The 18,884-nt window shown below is 46.0% G+C and overlaps 1 protein-coding gene across 2 annotated transcripts in view; it reads left to right on the top strand.

Moving 5' to 3' along the window:
• The window catches only part of LOC139370048 (zinc finger protein 850-like), a 31,254-nt gene extending 23,620 nt beyond the window's left edge, over nucleotides 1-7,634 (top strand). For both annotated transcript variants that reach the window (XM_071109356.1, XM_071109355.1), the window contains exons 6-7: nucleotides 4,173-4,452; nucleotides 4,656-7,634. In XM_071109356.1, the coding sequence (XP_070965457.1) occupies nucleotides 4,173-4,452; nucleotides 4,656-6,382 (2,007 nt within the window). In that variant the 3' untranslated portion in view covers nucleotides 6,383-7,634. The remainder of the gene's footprint in view (nucleotides 1-4,172; nucleotides 4,453-4,655) is intronic.
• The last annotated feature ends 11,250 nt before the right edge of the window (nucleotides 7,635-18,884 follow it).

Genomic DNA, 18,884 nt, shown 5'->3' with positions numbered 1-18,884 from the left:
CCCGATAGGCTATCATCTTAAGTAAGAATTTGTTCTTAAAACCTCTTGCGACGAGCAATCCCGGATCCGGGATCGTAATCATAGCCTCAAACGAATTAGCATAACGCAGCGGACATAAATACCCCTAGTAACTTTTCCTATTCATGAAAATCGCAAATGAAATAAATATATTCAAACACAAGCTTAGCCTTTTGTTAACAACACTGTCATCTCAGATTTTCAAAATATGCGTTACAGCCAACGCTAGACAAGCATTTGTGTAAGTTTATCATGGCATAATGCTATGCTAGCTCTGCTGGCAGCAGGCAACATTTTCACGAAACTAAGAAAAGCAACCAAATTAAATCATTTACCTTTGAAGAACTTCGGATGCTTTCACTCAGGAGACTCCCAGTTAGATAACAAATGTTCCTTTTTTCAAAAAATATTATTTTTGTAGGCGAAATAGCTCCCGTTTGTTCATCATGCTTGGCTGAGAAATCAACCGGAAAATGCTACCACTACAACGCCAAACTTTTTTCAAAATTAACTCCATAATATCGACAGAAACACGGCAAACGTTGTTTAAGATCCATCCTCAAGGTGTTTTTAACATATCTATTCGATAATATATCCGTCGAGGCAATTGGTTTCTCATAAGAAGCGATTGGAAAAATGGCTACCTCAGTATTTTACGCAAGATTTTCTGCGGGAGACACCATGTGACCACTTGCTATATATGGTCCCTTACGGCTATTCTTCAATGGAAATGCGTAAAAAGACGTCACAATGCTGTAGACACCTTGGGGGATACGTGGAAAACGTAAGCTCGTTCGTAGCTCATTCACAGCCAAATAAGGAGTCATTGGCATGAGGCGGTTTTAAAAAATGCGGCACTTCCTGTTTGGATTTTTATCTGGGTTTCGCCTGTAACATCAGTTCTGTGGCACTCACAGACAATATCTTTGCAGTTTTGGAAACGTCATAGTGTTTTCTTTCCAAAGCTGCAATTATATGCATAGTCGAGCATCTTTTCGTGACAAAATATCTTGTTTAAAACGGGAACGTTTTTCATCCAAAAATTTGAATAGCGCCCCCTAATGCATAACTGGTTTTGTAACTGACTTGCCTAGTTAAATAACGGTAAAATAAAATAAAAAATGTACAAAAATGATCCATTGGGAGACTCTCCATTGAGCATGCATTTTAGTCAGGACTGTGGTGCAGCAGGATCACAGCCTAGATACCAGCTGAGCGTGGTTCCCCTAACAAGGGTGAGGCAGCCCTCTAATGGACTCCCTATAGACTTCAAGGTCTGCAGCTCTCACTATGGAGAAAGAGCGTTCTGAAGAGCACATGTCACTTAAAGTTTGGCTAGTCCTGTCCTGCAGCGTTTGGCTAGTCCTGTCCTGCAGCGTCTGGCTAGTCCTGTCCTGCAGCGTCTGGCTAGTCCTGTCCTGCAGCATTTGGCTAGTCCTGTCCTGCAGCGTTTGGCTAGTCCTGTCCTGCAGCTTTTGGCTAGTCCTGTCCTGCAGCGTTTAGCTAGGCCTGTCCTGCAGCGTCTGGCTAGGCCTGTCCTGCAGCGTCTGGCTAGGCCTGTCCTGCAGCGTCTGGCTAGGCCTGTCCTGCAGCGTCTGGCTAGTCGTGTCCTGCAGCGTCTGGCTAGTCGTGTCCTGCAGCGTCTGGCTAGTCGTGTCCTGCAGCGTCTGGCTAGTCGTGTCCTGCAGCGTCTGGCTAGTCGTGTCCTGCAGCGTCTGGCTAGTCGTGTCCTGCAGCGTCTGGCTAGTCGTGTCCTGCAGCGTCTGGCTAGTCGTGTCCTGCAGCGTCTGGCTAGTCGTGTTCTGCAGCGTCTGGCTAGTCGTGTCCTGCAGCGTCTGGCTAGTCCTGTCCTGCAGCGTCTGGCTAGTCCTGTCCTGCAGCGTCTGGCTAGTCCTGTCCTGCAGCGTTTGGCTTGTCCTGTCCTGCAGCGTCTGGCTAGTCCTGTCCTGCAGCGTCTGGCTAGTCCTGTCCTGCAGCGTCTGGCTAGTCCTGTCCTGCAGCGTCTGGCTAGTCCTGTCCTGCAACTCTTGGCTAGTCCTGTCCTGCAGCGTCTAGCTAGTCCTGTCCTGCAGCGTCTAGCTAGTCCTGTCCTGCAGCGACCCCTGTAGAGCTCTGGAAGATCCAAGATGAGCCTTTTATGTTAATAGAAGCCCGTCTGTTTGCATCACGCTGTCACCTGTCACCTGTCTCCTGTCACCTGTGTCCTGTCACGCTGTCTCCTGTCACCTTTGACTCTCATCGACTCTGCCCCCTAGATAGTGTGAAACCACCTGCGCTGTCACGAGAACACAGAAGTTTAATTTGTATCCTGGGAAAGTGAATCCAACGTCTCTTCATTCAGGTGGCCAGGGCCTAAAATTAACACCTGCCATCTGCCGGTTTTGTTTCTTAACTGGAAAATGAATCGCACAAAGTCCAAGAACTGCGACTACTATAGCCTATCCCACCTCGTGTTGCAACGCTGCCTGGCTGGGGGGCTGTGCGCACGTGAAGAGCTGAGTTAAAATATTCATTTTTAGAAGCGCAGGGCACAGGTATAAAAGTTTGTCTAATTTACTTGAAAAGAAAAGTCGACTGAAGTGTCACGTTGTTTCTTTTCTATCTACGTGGTTTTGTTCACAAGCTAGGTTGGTTTTTCAATGTTTGAGTTTCAACACGCTAGGGAAGAGAACGTAGCACTTCTACTAATCAGACTCAATCTCACAAGCACAAACATGAGTCCCGTTCCCACGGTAACCCACCGCCATAAAAACTTCTTATGGCTGGGCATTTCAACTCATCCCCTATTGAAGATACAGCGGGATATTGGTCATCTTGCACTTCCTAAGGCTTCCACTCGATGTCAACAGTCTTTAGAACCTTGGTTGATGCTTCTACTGTGAAGGGGGAATGAGAGGGGAACGAGTCAGAGGTCTGCCAGGAGCAGCTGACCATGCGCGGTCACGTGGAAGTTAGCTTGCGTTCCATTGCATTTCTACAGACACGGGAATTCTCCGGTTGGAACATTATTGAAGATTTATGTTAAAAACATCCTAAAGATTGATTCTATACTTCGTTTGACGTGTTTCTACGGACTGTAATGGAACTTTTTTAAACTTTTCGTGTGGTCCTAGTAAACGCGCGTCTGCTCGGGCGTCATTAATATGGACTACGGGGCTGAACGCGCTAACAACAAGGAGGTATTTGGACATAAATTATGAACTTTATCGAACAAATTAAACATTTATTGTGGAACTGGGATTCCTGGGAGTGCATTCTGATGAAGATCATCAAAGGTAAGTTAATATTTATAACGCCATTTCTGACTAATGTTGACTCCACAACATGGCGGATATCTGTTTGGCTGTTTTGGTCTCCGAGTGCTGTACTCAGATTATTGCATGGTATTTTTCCGTAAAGTAAAAAAAAAAATCTGAGACACCGGTTGCATTAAGGATAAGTTTATCTAAAGTTCCATGTATAACAGTTGTATCTTTTATCAACATTTATGATGAGTATTTCTGTAACTTGAAGTGGCTCTCTGCAAAATCACTGCATGTTTTGGAACTACTGAACATAACACGCCAATGTAACATGAGATTTTTGGATATAAATATGCACTTTATCAAACAAAACATACATGTATTGTGTAACATGAAGTCCTATGAGTGTCATCTGATGAAGATCATCAAAGGTTAGTGATTAATTATATCTCTATTTCTGCTTTATGGCTGTTTTTTTCTGTGACTTGGCGGTGACCTAACATAATCGTTTAGTGTGCTTTCGCTGTAAAGCCTTTTTGAAATCGGACACTTTGGTGGGATTAACAACAAGATTACCTTTTAAAATTGTATAAGATGTATGTTTGCTGAATTTGAATTATGAGATTTCTGTTTGAATTTGGCGCCCTGCACTTTCACTGGCTGATTAACGGGGTCACAAAAAAGTGATTGGACTAAATACCACATTACTTTTTACTAGTTGAAACATTACAAAGCATGCACATCTGTTTTTTTTTGTGTTTTGTTGGTGTCATTTAAGCACCGATATTATTAATAGTTTAGCTGGTAAGACATTTGAGTGGCTGGTGGACCAAAAATAACATTTTAAGGCCATTTGAACCATTTTGATTGTTATTCTCCATCCTAAATAAACGTTTATTATTTTCTCACCAGGCTGGGCACAAACCCACAGAGTCTCTGCCTTCTGACCAGAGCCATAGTGAATCCTCCACTCAAACTGCTGGGATGACTGTTGGCGTGAAAGAGGAGGAGCAAACACTTGGACTGAAGATTAAAACTGAAGAACTGGAGGAGGAGGAGGAAGAAGAAGAAGAAGAAGAAGAAGAAGAAGAAGAAGAAGAAGAAGAAGAAGAGGAGGAAGAAGAGGAGGAGGAAGTTGTTGGGCTGATTAATTCTGATGGAGAAGAAATGGACTGGGATCCTTCTCTTCTTGGTATGTTGAGATGAGTTTGTGAGTCAGGTAAACTTTCCCAAAATGCCCAGGTTTTTCAGAAATCCTGGTTGGAAGATTCCCGGAATCAGCAGGGAATAAACAGGAAATCCGGAATCCTCCAGCCAGGATGTCAGTAAAACCTGGGGATTTTCTCTTGACTCGTCTGCTGCTTTGTTTAACTTGTTCCAATTTCTTTCACACAGGATATAATCCCAGTCAGAGTTCTGACATTGATGAGAGTCCCTCTACATCAGGAGAACCTGAACATCACCAGGAGAATCACAACGCTAAGAGCTCTCACTGCTGTTCAGTGTGTGGAAAAGACTGCCAAAAATTATCGGCGCTACAAAAACACATGAGAATTCACACAGGAGAGAAGCCTTACCCCTGTACTTTGTGTGGAAACCAATTCCGTGAGAAGGGACACCTGAAAGCACATCTGAAAACACACACTGGAGAGAAACCTTACCACTGCCCCACCTGCGGGATGAAGTTTGCCCATTTGGGAGCCATGAAAATACACCTGCTGACACACACTGGAGAGAAACCTTACCCCTGCTCTGTGTGTGGGAAGAGTTTTACCCAATCATCGCGTTTGAAGCAACATTTCCGGACGCACACAGGAGAGAAACCTTACTCCTGCTCTGTATGCAGGAAGAGTTTTGCAAGACCAGCAGACCTTAAAGTCCACCACAGAGATCACACAGGGGAGAAACCTTACAGCTGCACTGAATGTGGCCAGAGCTTCACCAGTTCCCACAACCTATGGAAACATCAGAAGACCCATCTACCACCTGGACTACCACAACCTGTTGAGTTTGACAACCACAACCAAACACCAGAGATGAATGCTAAAAACGAAGGACTGAAGGAGGAAGATGAGGAGGAGGAGGAGGAGGAATTTGGTGTTCTGATCAATTCTGATGGAGAAGAAGTTGGATTGGACTTGGATCCTCCTCGTCTCAATCCTCCGAGTTCCGAGGCAGAGGAGAGTCCGTCAACATCAGGAGAAACTGAACAACACCAGGTGAACCACAATACAGCTCTGAGGTACAGCTGCTCTGTGTGTGGGAAGCAGTTCAACCACAAAGGACATCTGAGAAGACACGAGAGTGTGCATTCAGTTGAAAAACCTTACGGTTGCTCAGACTGCGACAAGATGTTCGGTTCCACCATAGCTCTGAATAGACACAAGAAGTTACACAGAGAAGAGAAACCTCACATTTGCACAGTGTGTGGGAAAGGTTTTGTTCAACTGTCACGTTTGAAGGAACACTACCCGACGCACTCGGGAGAGAAACCACACTGCTGCTCTGTGTGTGGGAAGCGCTTCACTACTGCGTCGTACCTCAAAACGCACAGCAAAGTCCACATGGGGGAGAGTCCTTATACCTGTAACATATGTAGGAGAGATTGCCAGAAGTTGTCCGCATTCAAGTTACACATGAGGATCCACACAGGAGAGAAGCCCTTCAGTTGCACTGTGTGCGAGAAGCAGTTCACTCAGAAAAGACATCTGCAAGACCACCAGAAAGTACACACTGGAGAGAAACCGTACCCCTGCCCCCATTGTGACAAGCGGTTCAGCTTCTCCTCTGCCTTAAAAAGACATCAGCAGTTACACACAGGAGAAAAACCCCACTGCTGCTTTGTGTGTGGGAATAGTTTCTCTCAAGCAGGGCGCCTGAAAGAACACCTACGGACACACTCGGGAGAGAGACCTTTCTCCTGCTCTGTCTGCGAGAAAACCTTCAGAAAAGCTTCTGAACTCACGATACACAACAGATCTCATACAGGAGAGAGACCGTACAGCTGTGCCGAATGTGGTAAGACATTCACCAGTTCTATGAAGCTGGGACGACACAAGAAGATCCATCAGAACACAAAAACTGAAGAGGTTCGGACTAAAGATGTGAAGAGTATTCCATAAGTATTGATGATGATGATGAAGAAGTGGAGGCTGCCTCCGCAGTTAGTGGATGCTAGTAGGGTGAAGAGGAGAAGGAGCAGCCTCTACAGTCAATGGATGCTAGTAGGGTGAAGAGGAGGAGGAGCCTCTACAGTTAGTGGACGCTAGTAAGATGAAGAGGAGGAGCCTCTACAGTTAGTGGATGCTAGTAGGGTGAAGAGGAAGAGGAGGAGCCTCTACAGTCAATGGATGCTAGTAGGGTGAAGAGGAGGAGGAGGAGGAGCCTCTACAGTTAGTGGAAGCTAGTAAGATGAAGAGGAGGAGCCTCTACAGTTAGTGGATGCTAGTAGGGTGAAGAGGAAGAGGAGGAGCCTCTACAGTCAATGGATGCTAGTAGGGTGAAGAGGAGGAGGAGGAGGAGCCTCTACAGTTAGTGGAAGCTAGTAAGATGAAGAGGAGGAGCCTCTACAGTTAGTGGATGCTAGTAGGGTGGATAATCGTGATGATTGAAAGAGTGCCGCTTGATGACCGTTGGTCTCCTAACGAGGTGCCGGTTTAGACTGGGAATGATGAACAATGATGACCTCATAATGTAATATATATATATATATATATCTGCACACTGATGCATGTTTCGCAAGAATTGTATTTTTTATTTTAAGTGAGCAATGTTTTTTGTGAAAGGTTAATGGTTTCAAGATTAAGCCAATTTGTATCAAATACATTTAAACTATAAAAAAGAAAGAGAATAGCATGAAAAGGTGTATAACGACAGCAGACTGAACGGTATGAAGCAGACAAACAAAACATACTATCACACATCAGTCAATCCAACGTGAGAAATGACATGAGCAAACGAGCCGGTGGTGTCTATAAACATTTTAATAAAGTGCTCATTGTTCTTTCTATTTTATTATGGTTAATTCATGTGATTAAATATGCTAATTATGCAACAATCCAAATATTAGGTTTGTAGTCCGTAGAGTAGCTCTTCTTCCCTGTTCTTAACACTTTACAATAACTTGTCTTTTAATATCAATGTTCATAATCTTAGCAAACGATGTTAGTTGTTTTAGAATGTCGAGATTGTTCAGAGTAGGATATTGCTGAAAGAAGCGTGTGTGTGTGTGTGGACAATCATTTCAGAATGAGGTGTTTGTGGTATAGTGATATGGATGTGATGTCATAATCATGTTAAGTGATGTCATAATCATGTTACGTGATGTCATAATCATGTTACGTGAACAATGGAAATAAAAGTATAGATAGTGAATGTGCTAGTCCTTTCATTGTCCGCAATCGTTGTTGATGTTGTTGATGACATTTACACTACGGCATGCCACTACTACGACACCTCTTCAACATATGTGGTTTCTGGTTTTAGTGGAGAGGATCTAGCCTGGTACAACCATCCAGAGGTCTCGTGAGCTTGCGTTCCGATTCGCTACAGCGGTAATCAGGGGCGTCGTCCTGCTTCATGCTTCCGGGGTCCCCATCTTTTTTTGAACGGGCTTTGACAATTCTATCATCAAATTTGTGAAATATTATAAACTTGGTGGTATATTGGCCTATACCACACCCCCTCGGGCCTTATTGCTTTATTATACCGAGGCTGTCAGCCAATCAGCATTCAGAATATATTCTTGTTTGTGGATGAATGTACTTCTCCCAGATGAATTTGATGATGTTTTTACAATGAAGACCATTCAAAACCATTCAAAACTCCTCTACAAAAGGGAATAGACTACCAGGCTACTTCCTGGAAAACGACGGATCACTTTCGTACCGTATACACAAGGCTAGCATTGGAAGGGCGAGAAGTGTGGGGGACGATCAAGAGGATGAGTGGGGTTCAGAAGGGATAGGATCCCGTGTTGACCAGTGGGAGGATATGGCAGTAAGATAGGAGGAAGCGGAGACGATGGCTAAAGCATTTCTCCTCTGTCAGAAGGAGAGAATGAGAGGGGACCACCCTACTATGGTAGAGGTGAAGAGGGCAATAGGCTGGGTTTCTCCTCTGTCAGAAGGAGAGGGGACGCACCCTACTATGGTAGAGATGAAGAGGGCAATAGGCTGGGTTCCTCTGTCAGAAGGAGAGAGAGAATGAGAGGGGAACCACCCTACTATGGTAGAGGTGAAGAGGGCAATAGGTTGGGTTTCTCTGTCAGAAGGAGAGAGAGAACGAGAGGGGACACACCCTACTATGGTAAAGGTGAAGAGGGCAATAGGCTGGGTTTCTCTGTCAGAAGGAGAGGGGACGCACCCTACTATGGTAGAGGTGAAGAGGGCAATAGGCTGGGTTTCTCTGTCAGAAGGAGAGAGAGAACGAGAGGGGACACACCCTACTATGGTAGAGATGAAGAGGGCAATAGGCTGGGTTTCTCCTCTGTCAGAAGGAGAGAGAGAACGCACCCTACTATGGTAGAGATGAAGAGGGTAATAGGCTGGGTTTCTCTGTCAGAAGGAGAGGGGATGCACCCTACTATGGTAGAGGTGAAGAGGGCAATAGGCTGGGTTTATTTTTTTTTGTACCTTTTATTTTGACAGAGAGTCAAAGCTGAGACCAAGGTCTCTTTCCCAGATGAGCCCTGGATAGCACCACAATACTGGGTTGGCAGGGTAGCCTAGTGGTTAGAGCGTTGGACTAATAACCGGAAGGTTGCAAGTTCAAACCCCCGAGCTGTCGTTCTGCCCCTGAACAGGCAGTTAACCCACTGTTCCTCGGCCGTCATTGAAAATAAGAATTTGTTCTTAACTGACTTGCCTGGTTAAATAAAGGTTAAAAAAAAATACACATCAACACATTCAACTACACATTTAAAATAAACATTATACAGGAAAAGCAAAACACAATCATAAAAAACAGCCAGTCTTCAGTAACGAGGTCACCTAGCAACCGTCTGAAATACCTTAGAGGCATTAGAAAAGGCATCAGCCAGTTGTCTCTTGGGTCGACTTCACCTGAGCAGGATGAGCTGTGTCAGGTTGGCCCATTTCAGTGAAGAGGCGCTGGATAACGTAATGGAGTCTACTGAGGGTGTAGTGGTGCCAATTCAGATGAGGTGCTGGATAACGTAATGGAGTCTACTGAGGGTGTAGTGGTGCCAATTCAGATGAGGTGCTGGATAACGTAATGGAGTCTACTGGGGGAGTAGTGGTGCCAATTCAGATGAGGTGCTGGATAATGTAATGGAGTCTACTGGGGGTGTAGTGGTGCCAATTCAGATGAGGTGCTGGATAACGTAATGGAGTCTACTGGGGGAGTAGTGGTGCCAATTCAGATGAGGTGCTGGATAATGTAATGGAGTCTACTGGGGGAGTAGTGGTGCCAATTCAGATGAGGTGCTGGATAATGTAATGGAGTCTACTGGGGGAGTAGTGGTGCCAATTCAGATGAGGTGCTGGATAATGTAATGGAGTCTACTGGGGGAGTAGTGGTGCCAATTCAGATGAGGTGCTGGATAATGTAATGGAGTCTACTGGGGGAGTAGTGGTGCCAATTCAGATGAGGTGCTGGATAATGTAATGGAGTCTACTGGGGGAGTAGTGGTGCTAATCCAGATGAGGTGCTGGATAACGTAATGGAGTCTACTGGGGGAGTAGTGGTGCTAATCCAGATGAGGTGCTGGATAACGTAATGGAGTCTACTGAGGGAGTAGTGGTGCCAATCCAGATGAGGTGCTGGATAACGTAATGGAGTCTACTGAGGGAGTAGTGGTGCCAATCCAGATGAGGTGCTGGATAACGTAATGGAGTCTACTGGGGGAGTAGTGGTGCCAATTCAGATGAGGTGCTGGATAACGTAATGGAGTCTACTGAGGGTGTAGTGGTGCCAATTCAGATGAGGTGCTGGATAACGTAATGGAGTCTACTGAGGGTGTAGTGGTGCCAATTCAGATGAGGTGCTGGATAACGTAATGGAGTCTACTGAGGGTGTAGTGGTGCCAATTCAGATGAGGTGCTGGATAACGTAATGGAGTCTACTGGGGGAGTAGTGGTGCTAATCCAGATGAGGTGCTGGATAACGTAATGGAGTCTACTGAGGGTGTAGTGGTGCCAATTCAGATGAGGTGCTGGATAACGTAATGGAGTCTGAACTGAGGGAGTAGTGGTGCCAATCCAGATGAGGTGCTGGATAACGTAATGGAGTCTACTGGGGGAGTAGTGGTGCCAATTCAGATGAGGTGCTGGATAACGTAATGGAGTCTACTGAGGGAGTAGTGGTGCCAATCCAGATGAGGTGCTGGATAACGTAATGGAGTCTACTGAGGGTGTAGTGGTGCCAATTCAGATGAGGTGCTGGATAACGTAATGGAGTCTACTGGGGGAGTAGTGGTGCTAATCCAGATGAGGTGCTGGATAACGTAATGGAGTCTACTGAGGGTGTAGTGGTGCCAATTCAGATGAGGTGCTGGATAACGTAATGGAGTCTGAACTGAGGGTGTAGTGGTGCCAATTCAGATGAGGTGCTGGATAACGTAATGGAGTCTACTGAGGGTGTAGTGGTGCCAATTCAGATGAGGTGCTGGATAATGTAATGGAGTCTACTGAGGGAGTAGTGGTGCCAATCCAGATGAGGTGCTGGATAACGTAATGGAGTCTACTGAGGGTGTAGTGGTGCTAATCCAGATGAGGTGCTGGATAACGTAATGGAGTCTGAACTGGGGGAGTAGTGGTGCCAATTCAGATGAGGTGCTGGATAACGTAATGGAGTCTACTGAGGGTGTAGTGGTGCCAATTCAGATGAGGTGCTGGATAACGTAATGGAGTCTACTGAGGGAGTAGTGGTGCCAATTCAGATGAGGTGCTGGATAACGTAATGGAGTCTACTGAGGGAGTAGTGGTGCCAATCCAGATGAGGTGCTGGATAACGTAATGGAGTCTACTGGGGGAGTAGTGGTGCCAATTCAGATGAGGTGCTGGATAACGTAATGGAGTCTACTGGGGGAGTAGTGGTGCCAATTCAGATGAGGTGCTGGATAACGTAATGGAGTCTACTGAGGGTGTAGTGGTGCCAATTCAGATGAGGTGCTGGATAACGTAATGGAGTCTACTGGGGGAGTAGTGGTGCTAATCCAGATGAGGTGCTGGATAACGTAATGGAGTCTACTGAGGGAGTAGTGGTGCCAATTCAGATGAGGTGCTGGATAACGTAATGGAGTCTGAACTGGGGGAGTAGTGGTGCCAATTCAGATGAGGTGCTGGATAACGTAATGGAGTCTACTGAGGGTGTAGTGGTGCCAATTCAGATGAGGTGCTGGATAACGTAATGGAGTCTACTGAGGGAGTAGTGGTGCCAATTCAGATGAGGTGCTGGATAACGTAATGGAGTCTACTGAGGGAGTAGTGGTGCCAATCCAGATGAGGTGCTGGATAACGTAATGGAGTCTACTGGGGGAGTAGTGGTGCCAATCCAGATGCCAGGGGAGGAGCCAACGAGGGCATCAAGCTATCGGCCAATAGCCCTAATCGTGTTTAAGGTTGCGTACAGAGAGGCTGACCAACTTCCTGGAGAGTAGGCCACGTCAGCGTGAGTTCAGGAATCGAAGGGGAACTACGGAACCCAGTGGTCTGCCTAGAAGCAGAGGTCAAGAAGGCCCAGGTGAAGACAGACAGACACAACCTTCTCCGTCTGTCTGTGATGTGGAGAAGACGTATGATACGATCTGAAAGGAAGGGGTTGCTAATGAAGCTGTTGTAGGAAGAAGGAAGAACAAGTGGACAAAGGTCAGGGTGGGGAAGTCTCTATGGAGCCGCTACATAGTGGATCATGGTACACCGCAGGGGGGCGTGATTAGTCCTCTTCTGTTCTCAATCATCATTAATTATGCTTACTCTCAAGGTACGGCGGGATATTGGAAGGTCTCTATTTGCAGGTGATGGGGTCTTGTGGAAGAGGAGAAGAGGGGGTATCATACACAGCCGGGAAGGGACAGGAAGCCATTGAGGAGGTAGAGCGTTGGGCATTCATGTGGTGATTCAGGTTCTCTGTGGGGAACTCGGACAGTGTTCTTTACCAGGAGGAAGGTGGGAGATGAAGCAGGCTTGAGGTTTTATGGGAGAAACTTGTAGAGGCTGTGGGCCTTCAGGTTCCCACTAAGTTGACCTGGACAGAACACATTGACACTAAGCTGGTTATACTAGGCTGACCTGGACAGAACACATTGACTCTAGGCTGGTTATACTAGGCTGACCTGGACAGAACACATTGACTCTAGGCTGGTTATACTAGGCTGACCTGGACAGAACACATTGACTCTAGGCTGGTTATACTAGGCTGACCTGGACAGAACACATTGACTCTAGGCTGGTTATACTAGGCTGACCTGGACAGAACACATTGACACTAAGCTGGTTATACTAGGCTGACCTGGACAGAACACATTGACACTAGGCTGGTTATACTAGGCTGACCTGGACAGAACACATTGACACTAGGCTGGTTATACTAGGCTGACCTGGACAGAACACATTGACACTAAGCTGGTTATACTAGGCTGACCTGGACAGAACACATTGACACTAGGCTGGTTATACTAGGCTGACCTGGACAGAACACATTGACACTAGGCTGGTTATACTAGGCTGACCTGGACAGAACACATTGACACTAGGCTGGTTATACTAGGCTGACCTGGACAGAACACATTGACACTAAGCTGGTTATACTAGGCTGACCTGGACAGAACACATTGACACTAGGCTGGTTATACTAGGCTGACCTGGACAGAACACATTGACTCTAAGCTGGTTATACTAGGCTGACCTGGACAGAACACATTGACACTAGGCTGGTTATACTAGGCTGACCTGGACAGAACACATTGACTCTAGGCTGGTTATACTAGGCTGACCTGGACAGAACACATTGACACTAGGCTGGTTATACTAGGCTGACCTGGACAGAACACATTGACTCTAAGCTGGTTATACTAGGCTGACCTGGACAGAACACATTGACTCTAAGCTGGTTATACTAGGCTGACCTGGACAGAACACATTGACACTAAGCTGGTTATACTAGGCTGACCTGGACAGAACACATTGACTCTAGGCTGGTTATACTAGGCTGACCTGGTCAAAACACATTGACACTAAGCTGGTTATACTAGGCTGACCTGGTCAAAACACATTGACACTAGGCTGACCTGGACAGAACACATTGACACTAGGCTGGTTATACTAGGCTGACCTGGTCAAAACACATTGACACTAGGCTGACGTGAAATTTACAAAGTTGTTTCTCACAAGGGTAGCAGGTTGTGAACTCTGCAAAGAAAGTTTCCACTCTGAGAAGAGTGAATGACTGTAATACAAGGCATTAATAAAAGACATCTCAGTAACCAAAAGACAGAGATGAACATTTACTCTGCCTGACTGGTTACATATGTAATGGGGGATTTATTACAATAAACAGTCAAAGGGAAAACAATTTGCACAATGAAATAATCTATGTGGAAGAATTGTCTGTAGAGCTGAGAGCATTCTGTAGAGCTGAGAGCATTCTGTAGAGCTGAGAGCGTTCTGTAGAGCTGAGAGCATTCTGTAGAGCTGAGAGCATTCTGGAGAGCTGAGGGCATTCTGGAGAGCTGAGAGCGTTCTGTAGAGCTGAGAGCATTCTGTAGAGCTGAGAGCGTTCTGTAGAGCTGAGAGCATTCTGTAGAGCTGAGAGCGTTCTGTAGAGCTGAGAGCATTCTAGAGAGCTGAGAGCGTTCTGTAGAGCTGAGAGCATTCTGTAGAGCTGAGAGCATTCTGTAGAGCTGAGAGCATTGTGGAGAGCTGAGAGCATTCTGGAGAGCTGAGAGCGTTCTGTAGAGCTGAGAGCATTCTGTAGAGCTGAGAGCGTTCTGTAGAGCTGAGAGCATTCTGTAGAGCTGAGAGCATTGTGGAGAGCTGAGAGCATTCTGTAGAGCTGAGAGCGTTCTGTAGAGCTGAGAACATTCTGTAGAGCTGAGAGCGTTCTGTAGAGCTGAGAGCGTTCTGTAGAGCTGAGAGCATTCTGGAGAGCTGAGAGCGTTCTGGAGAGCTGAGAGCGTTCTGGAGAGCTGAGAGCGTTCTGGAGAGCTGAGAGCGTTCTGGAGAGCTGAGAGCATTCTGTTGAGCTGAGAGCGTTCTGGAGAGAGACCCCCACACCCCCCCCCCCCCTTCTTCCTGTCTCAGCGTTAAACTCAAGACACATTATCTTCACACATTTTAGATGCTTTTTACTGACAGACACAAGTCAATAATCAGCTAGGCCTGATTATAATCAGCTAGGCCAAGTCAATAATCAGCTAGGCCTGATTATAATCAGCTAGGCCAAGTCAATAATCAGCTAGGCCTGATTATAATCAGCTAGGCCAAGTCAATAATCAGCTAGGCCTGATTATAATCAGCTAGGCCAAGTCAATAATCAGCTAGGCCTGATTATAATCAGCTAGGCCAAGTCAATAATCAGCTAGGCCTGATTATAATCAGCTAGGCCAAGTCAATAATCAGCTAGGCCTGATTATAATCAGCTAGGCCAAGTCAATAATCAGCTAGGCCTGATTATAATCAGCTAGGCCAAGTCAATAATCAGCTAGGCCTGATTATAATCAGCTAGGCCAAGTCAATAATCAGCTAGGCCTGATTATAATCAGCTAGGCCAAGTCAATAATCAGCTAGGCCTGATTATAATCAGCTAGGCCAAGTCAATAATCAGCTAGTTCTGATTATAATCAGCTAGGCCTGATTATAATCAGCTAGGCCAAGTCAATAATCAGCTAGGCCTGATTATAATCAGCTAGGCCAAGTCAATAATCAGCTAGACCAAGTCAATAATCAGCTAGGCCAAGTCAATAATCAGCTAGGCCTGATTATAATCAGCTAGGCCAAGTCAATAATCAGCTAGGCCAAGTCAATAATCAGCTAGGCCAAGTCAATATTCAGCTAGACCAAGTCAATAATCAGCACTGCCTAAACTGCTGGCTTCCCCCAATAGGTATATGCCTATACACTTGTGATTTGAAACAATCCACAGCTATTTATTTGAAGGAGCTAATGGCCCTCTGTGGCTGAGTCAAACTCTCTGGTAATGACTCTCTGTGGCTGAGTCAAGCTCTCTGGTAATGACTCTCTGTGGCTGAGTCAAACTCTCTGGTAATGACCCTCTGTGGCTGAGTCAAACTCTCTGGTAATGACCCTCTGTGGCTGAGTCAAGCTCTCTGGTAATGACTCTCTGTGGCTGAGTCAAACTCTCTGGTAATGACTCTCTGTGGCTGAGTCAAGCTCTCTGGTAATGACTCTCTGTGGCTGAGTCAAACTCTCTGGTAATGACTCTCTGTGGCTGAGTCAAGCTCTCTGGTAATGACTCTCTGTGGCTGAGTCAAACGCTCTGGTAATGACTCTCTGTGGCTGAGTCAAACTCTCTGGTAATGACTCTCTGTGGCTGAGTCAAACTCTCTGGTAATGACTCTCTGTGGCTGAGTCAAGCTCTCTGGTAATGACTCTCTGTGGCTGAGTCAAACTCTCTGGTAATGACCCTCTGTGGCTGAGTCAAACTCTCTGGTAATGACCCTCTGTGGCTGAGTCAAGCTCTCTGGTAATGACTCTCTGTGGCTGAGTCAAACTCTCTGGTAATGACTCTCTGTGGCTGAGTCAAACTCTCTGGTAATGACCCTCTGTGGCTGAGTCAAGCTCTCTGGTAATGACTCTCTGTGGCTGAGTCAAACTCTCTGGTAATGACTCTCTGTGGCTGAGTCAAGCTCTCTGGTAATGACTCTCTGTGGCTGAGTCAAACTCTCTGGTAATGACTCTCTGTGGCTGAGTCAAGCTCTCTGGTAATGACTCTCTGTGGCTGAGTCAAACTCTCTGGTAATGACTCTCTGTGGCTGAGTCAAACTCTCTGGTAATGACTCTCTGTGGCTGAGTCAAACTCTCTGGTAATGACTCTCTGTGGCTGAGTCAAGCTCTCTGGTAATGACTCTCTGTGGCTGAGTCAAACTCTCTGGTAATGACTCTCTGTGGCTGAGTCAAACTCTCTGGTAATGACTCTCTGTGGCTGAGTCAAACTCTCTGGTAATGACTCTCTGTGGCTGAGTCAAACTCTCTGGTAATGACTCTCTGTGGCTGAGTCAAGCTCTCTGGTAATGACCCTCTGTGGCTGAGTCAAGCTCTCTGGTAATGACTCTCTGTGGCTGAGTCAAGCTCTCTGGTAATGACCCTCTGTGGCTGAGTCAAACTCTCTGGTAATGACTCTCTGTGGCTGAGTCAAGCTCTCTGGTAATGACCCTCTGTGGCTGAGTCAAGCTCTCTGGTAATGACTCTCTGTGGCTGAGTCAAGCTCTCTGGTAATGACTCTCTGTGGCTGAATCAAGCTCTCTGGTAATGACTCTCTGTGGCTGAGTCAAGCTCTCTGGTAATGACTCTCTGTGGCTGAGTCAAACTCTCTGGTAATGACTCTCTGTGGCTGAGTCAAGCTCTCTGGTAATGACTCTCTGTGGCTGAATCAAGCTCTCTGGTAATGACTCTCTGTGGCTGAGTCAAGCTCTCTGGTAATGACTCTCTGTGGCTGAGTCAAACTCTCTGGTAATGACTCTCTGTGGCTGAGTCAAGCTCTCTGGTAATGACCCTCTGTGGCTGAGTCAAGCTCTCTGGTAATGACCCTCTGTGGCTGAGTCAAGCTCTCTGGTAATGGCCCTCTGTGGCTGAGTCAAGCTCTCTGGTAATGATTCTCTGTGGCTGAGTCAAGCTCTCTGGTAATGACTCTGTGGCTGAGTCAAGCTCTCTGGTAATGAATTGTGAATTATTTTATTTAGACAGGAGGAGTATTTAAAATATTTTAACAAAAGATACATTTACTTTAGGGGAAGCCAGAATCCAAACAGCGCAGCTGCCAATTTACCTTTCTAATTAGCGAATGGCTGAAACCAGAGATCTGTAAATAACGACGAGATGCTCATGTCCCCGCCCTAACAATGTCAACCATCGTCCCAAACGCGGGAACGCATGCGACAAGTTTAAGTCTGCATATTATGCCACATAGAAACGCATTGGGCTTATTGAGGACAGATTTTTAGCGGGTGAGCCCTCTCTCTTCGCCTCTTCCTCTCTGCTGAAACTAGCCAGCGAAACAGCGCCCCTCTGTCTTACTATCTGTAGCCCATGTATTTAATGCTGTCCGGCCAGAAAAGGTATGACATGCCACACTACTACTGTCCAGACAGCATCAGATACAGGTCTATTTCTATGGGCACCAGCACTGTTCATGACACACACCGTTCACACGCCTCTTGTTGGTGGAGAGGATTTTTCACGTTTAAAGTTCCTGCAGTTCTACACATTTTGTCATCGGGGTGCAAAGAAAATGTTGCTGTTTTAAAGCTAATTTTCGTGCAATTCTAAACATTTACCATGTCTAATATGTATTCATTTGAGTGACCAAAAAAATTACAACATTATCTATGTGCTAAAAAACCAACTATCCCCTGCTGTCATGGACTAGTTGACCCGGACATTTCTGACCAGTTATAAATATCTCTCTAAGGTCTGTAATGACTGACATGACAAGAGGAACTGACGATGAACTGCCCAATTTCTACATTGCACCTTGTGCATTCTACTATTACAACTTTCAAGAGTACATTTAAAGCCGGACCTTTCAAAAAATGATATACACTGCATTCTGAAAGTATTCATCATCAATCTACACACACACAATACCTCAAAATGACATCACAATACCTCATAATGACATCACAATACCTCAATGACATCACAATACCTCATAATGACATCACAATACCTCAATGACATCACAATACCTCATAATGACATCACAATACCTCATAATGACATCACAATACCTCATAATGACATCACAATACCTCATAATGACATCACAATACCTTATAATGACAAAGCAAAAACTTCTTGGGTATGACGCTACAAGCTTGGCACACCTGTATTTGGGCAGTTTTCCCCCCATTCTTCTCTGCAGATCCTCTCAAGTTCTGTCAGGTTGGATGGGGAGCATCACTATACAGCTATTTTCAAGTCTCTCCAGAGATGTTCAAATCGGGTTCAAGTCCGGACTCCGGCTTGGCGGCCAGCTCTATCAAGAGAGACCAATGGGTATACAGGTGAGATGTGCTTAAGTCCCAGCCCATGTGGAGGGGGATGAGACCCAGCCCATGTGGGGGGTGGAGGGGGATGAGTCCCAGCCCATGTGGGGGGTGGAGGGGGATGAGGTAGTTGATGTGTTGGCTAAACGGGCCCTGAGGTGAGGTGGACGTGGAGATTTCAATAAGCAATGCAGAGGCTTTAGGGACTGATATGGGCAGTAATGGTGCAGAGGCTTTAGGGACTGATATGGGCAGTAATGGTGCAGAGGCTTTAGGGACTGATATGGACAGTAATGGTACAGAGGCTGTAGGGACTGATATGGGCAGTAATGGTACAGAGGTTGCAGGAGTAGTGGGATAGAGAAACAGGGCAGCGTCTATTCCCAGTACAGAGGAAGTCGGGGAGGGGAGGACGGCAGGAAGAGATGGAAGTGAGGAGG

The sequence above is a fragment of the Oncorhynchus clarkii genome, chromosome 17, assembly GCF_045791955.1.
Source record: "Oncorhynchus clarkii lewisi isolate Uvic-CL-2024 chromosome 17, UVic_Ocla_1.0, whole genome shotgun sequence".
Taxonomy (NCBI): Eukaryota; Metazoa; Chordata; class Actinopteri; order Salmoniformes; family Salmonidae; genus Oncorhynchus; species Oncorhynchus clarkii.
The sequence above is the reverse complement of the archived record's forward strand: the minus strand, read 5'-3'. Positions and strand labels throughout refer to the sequence as shown.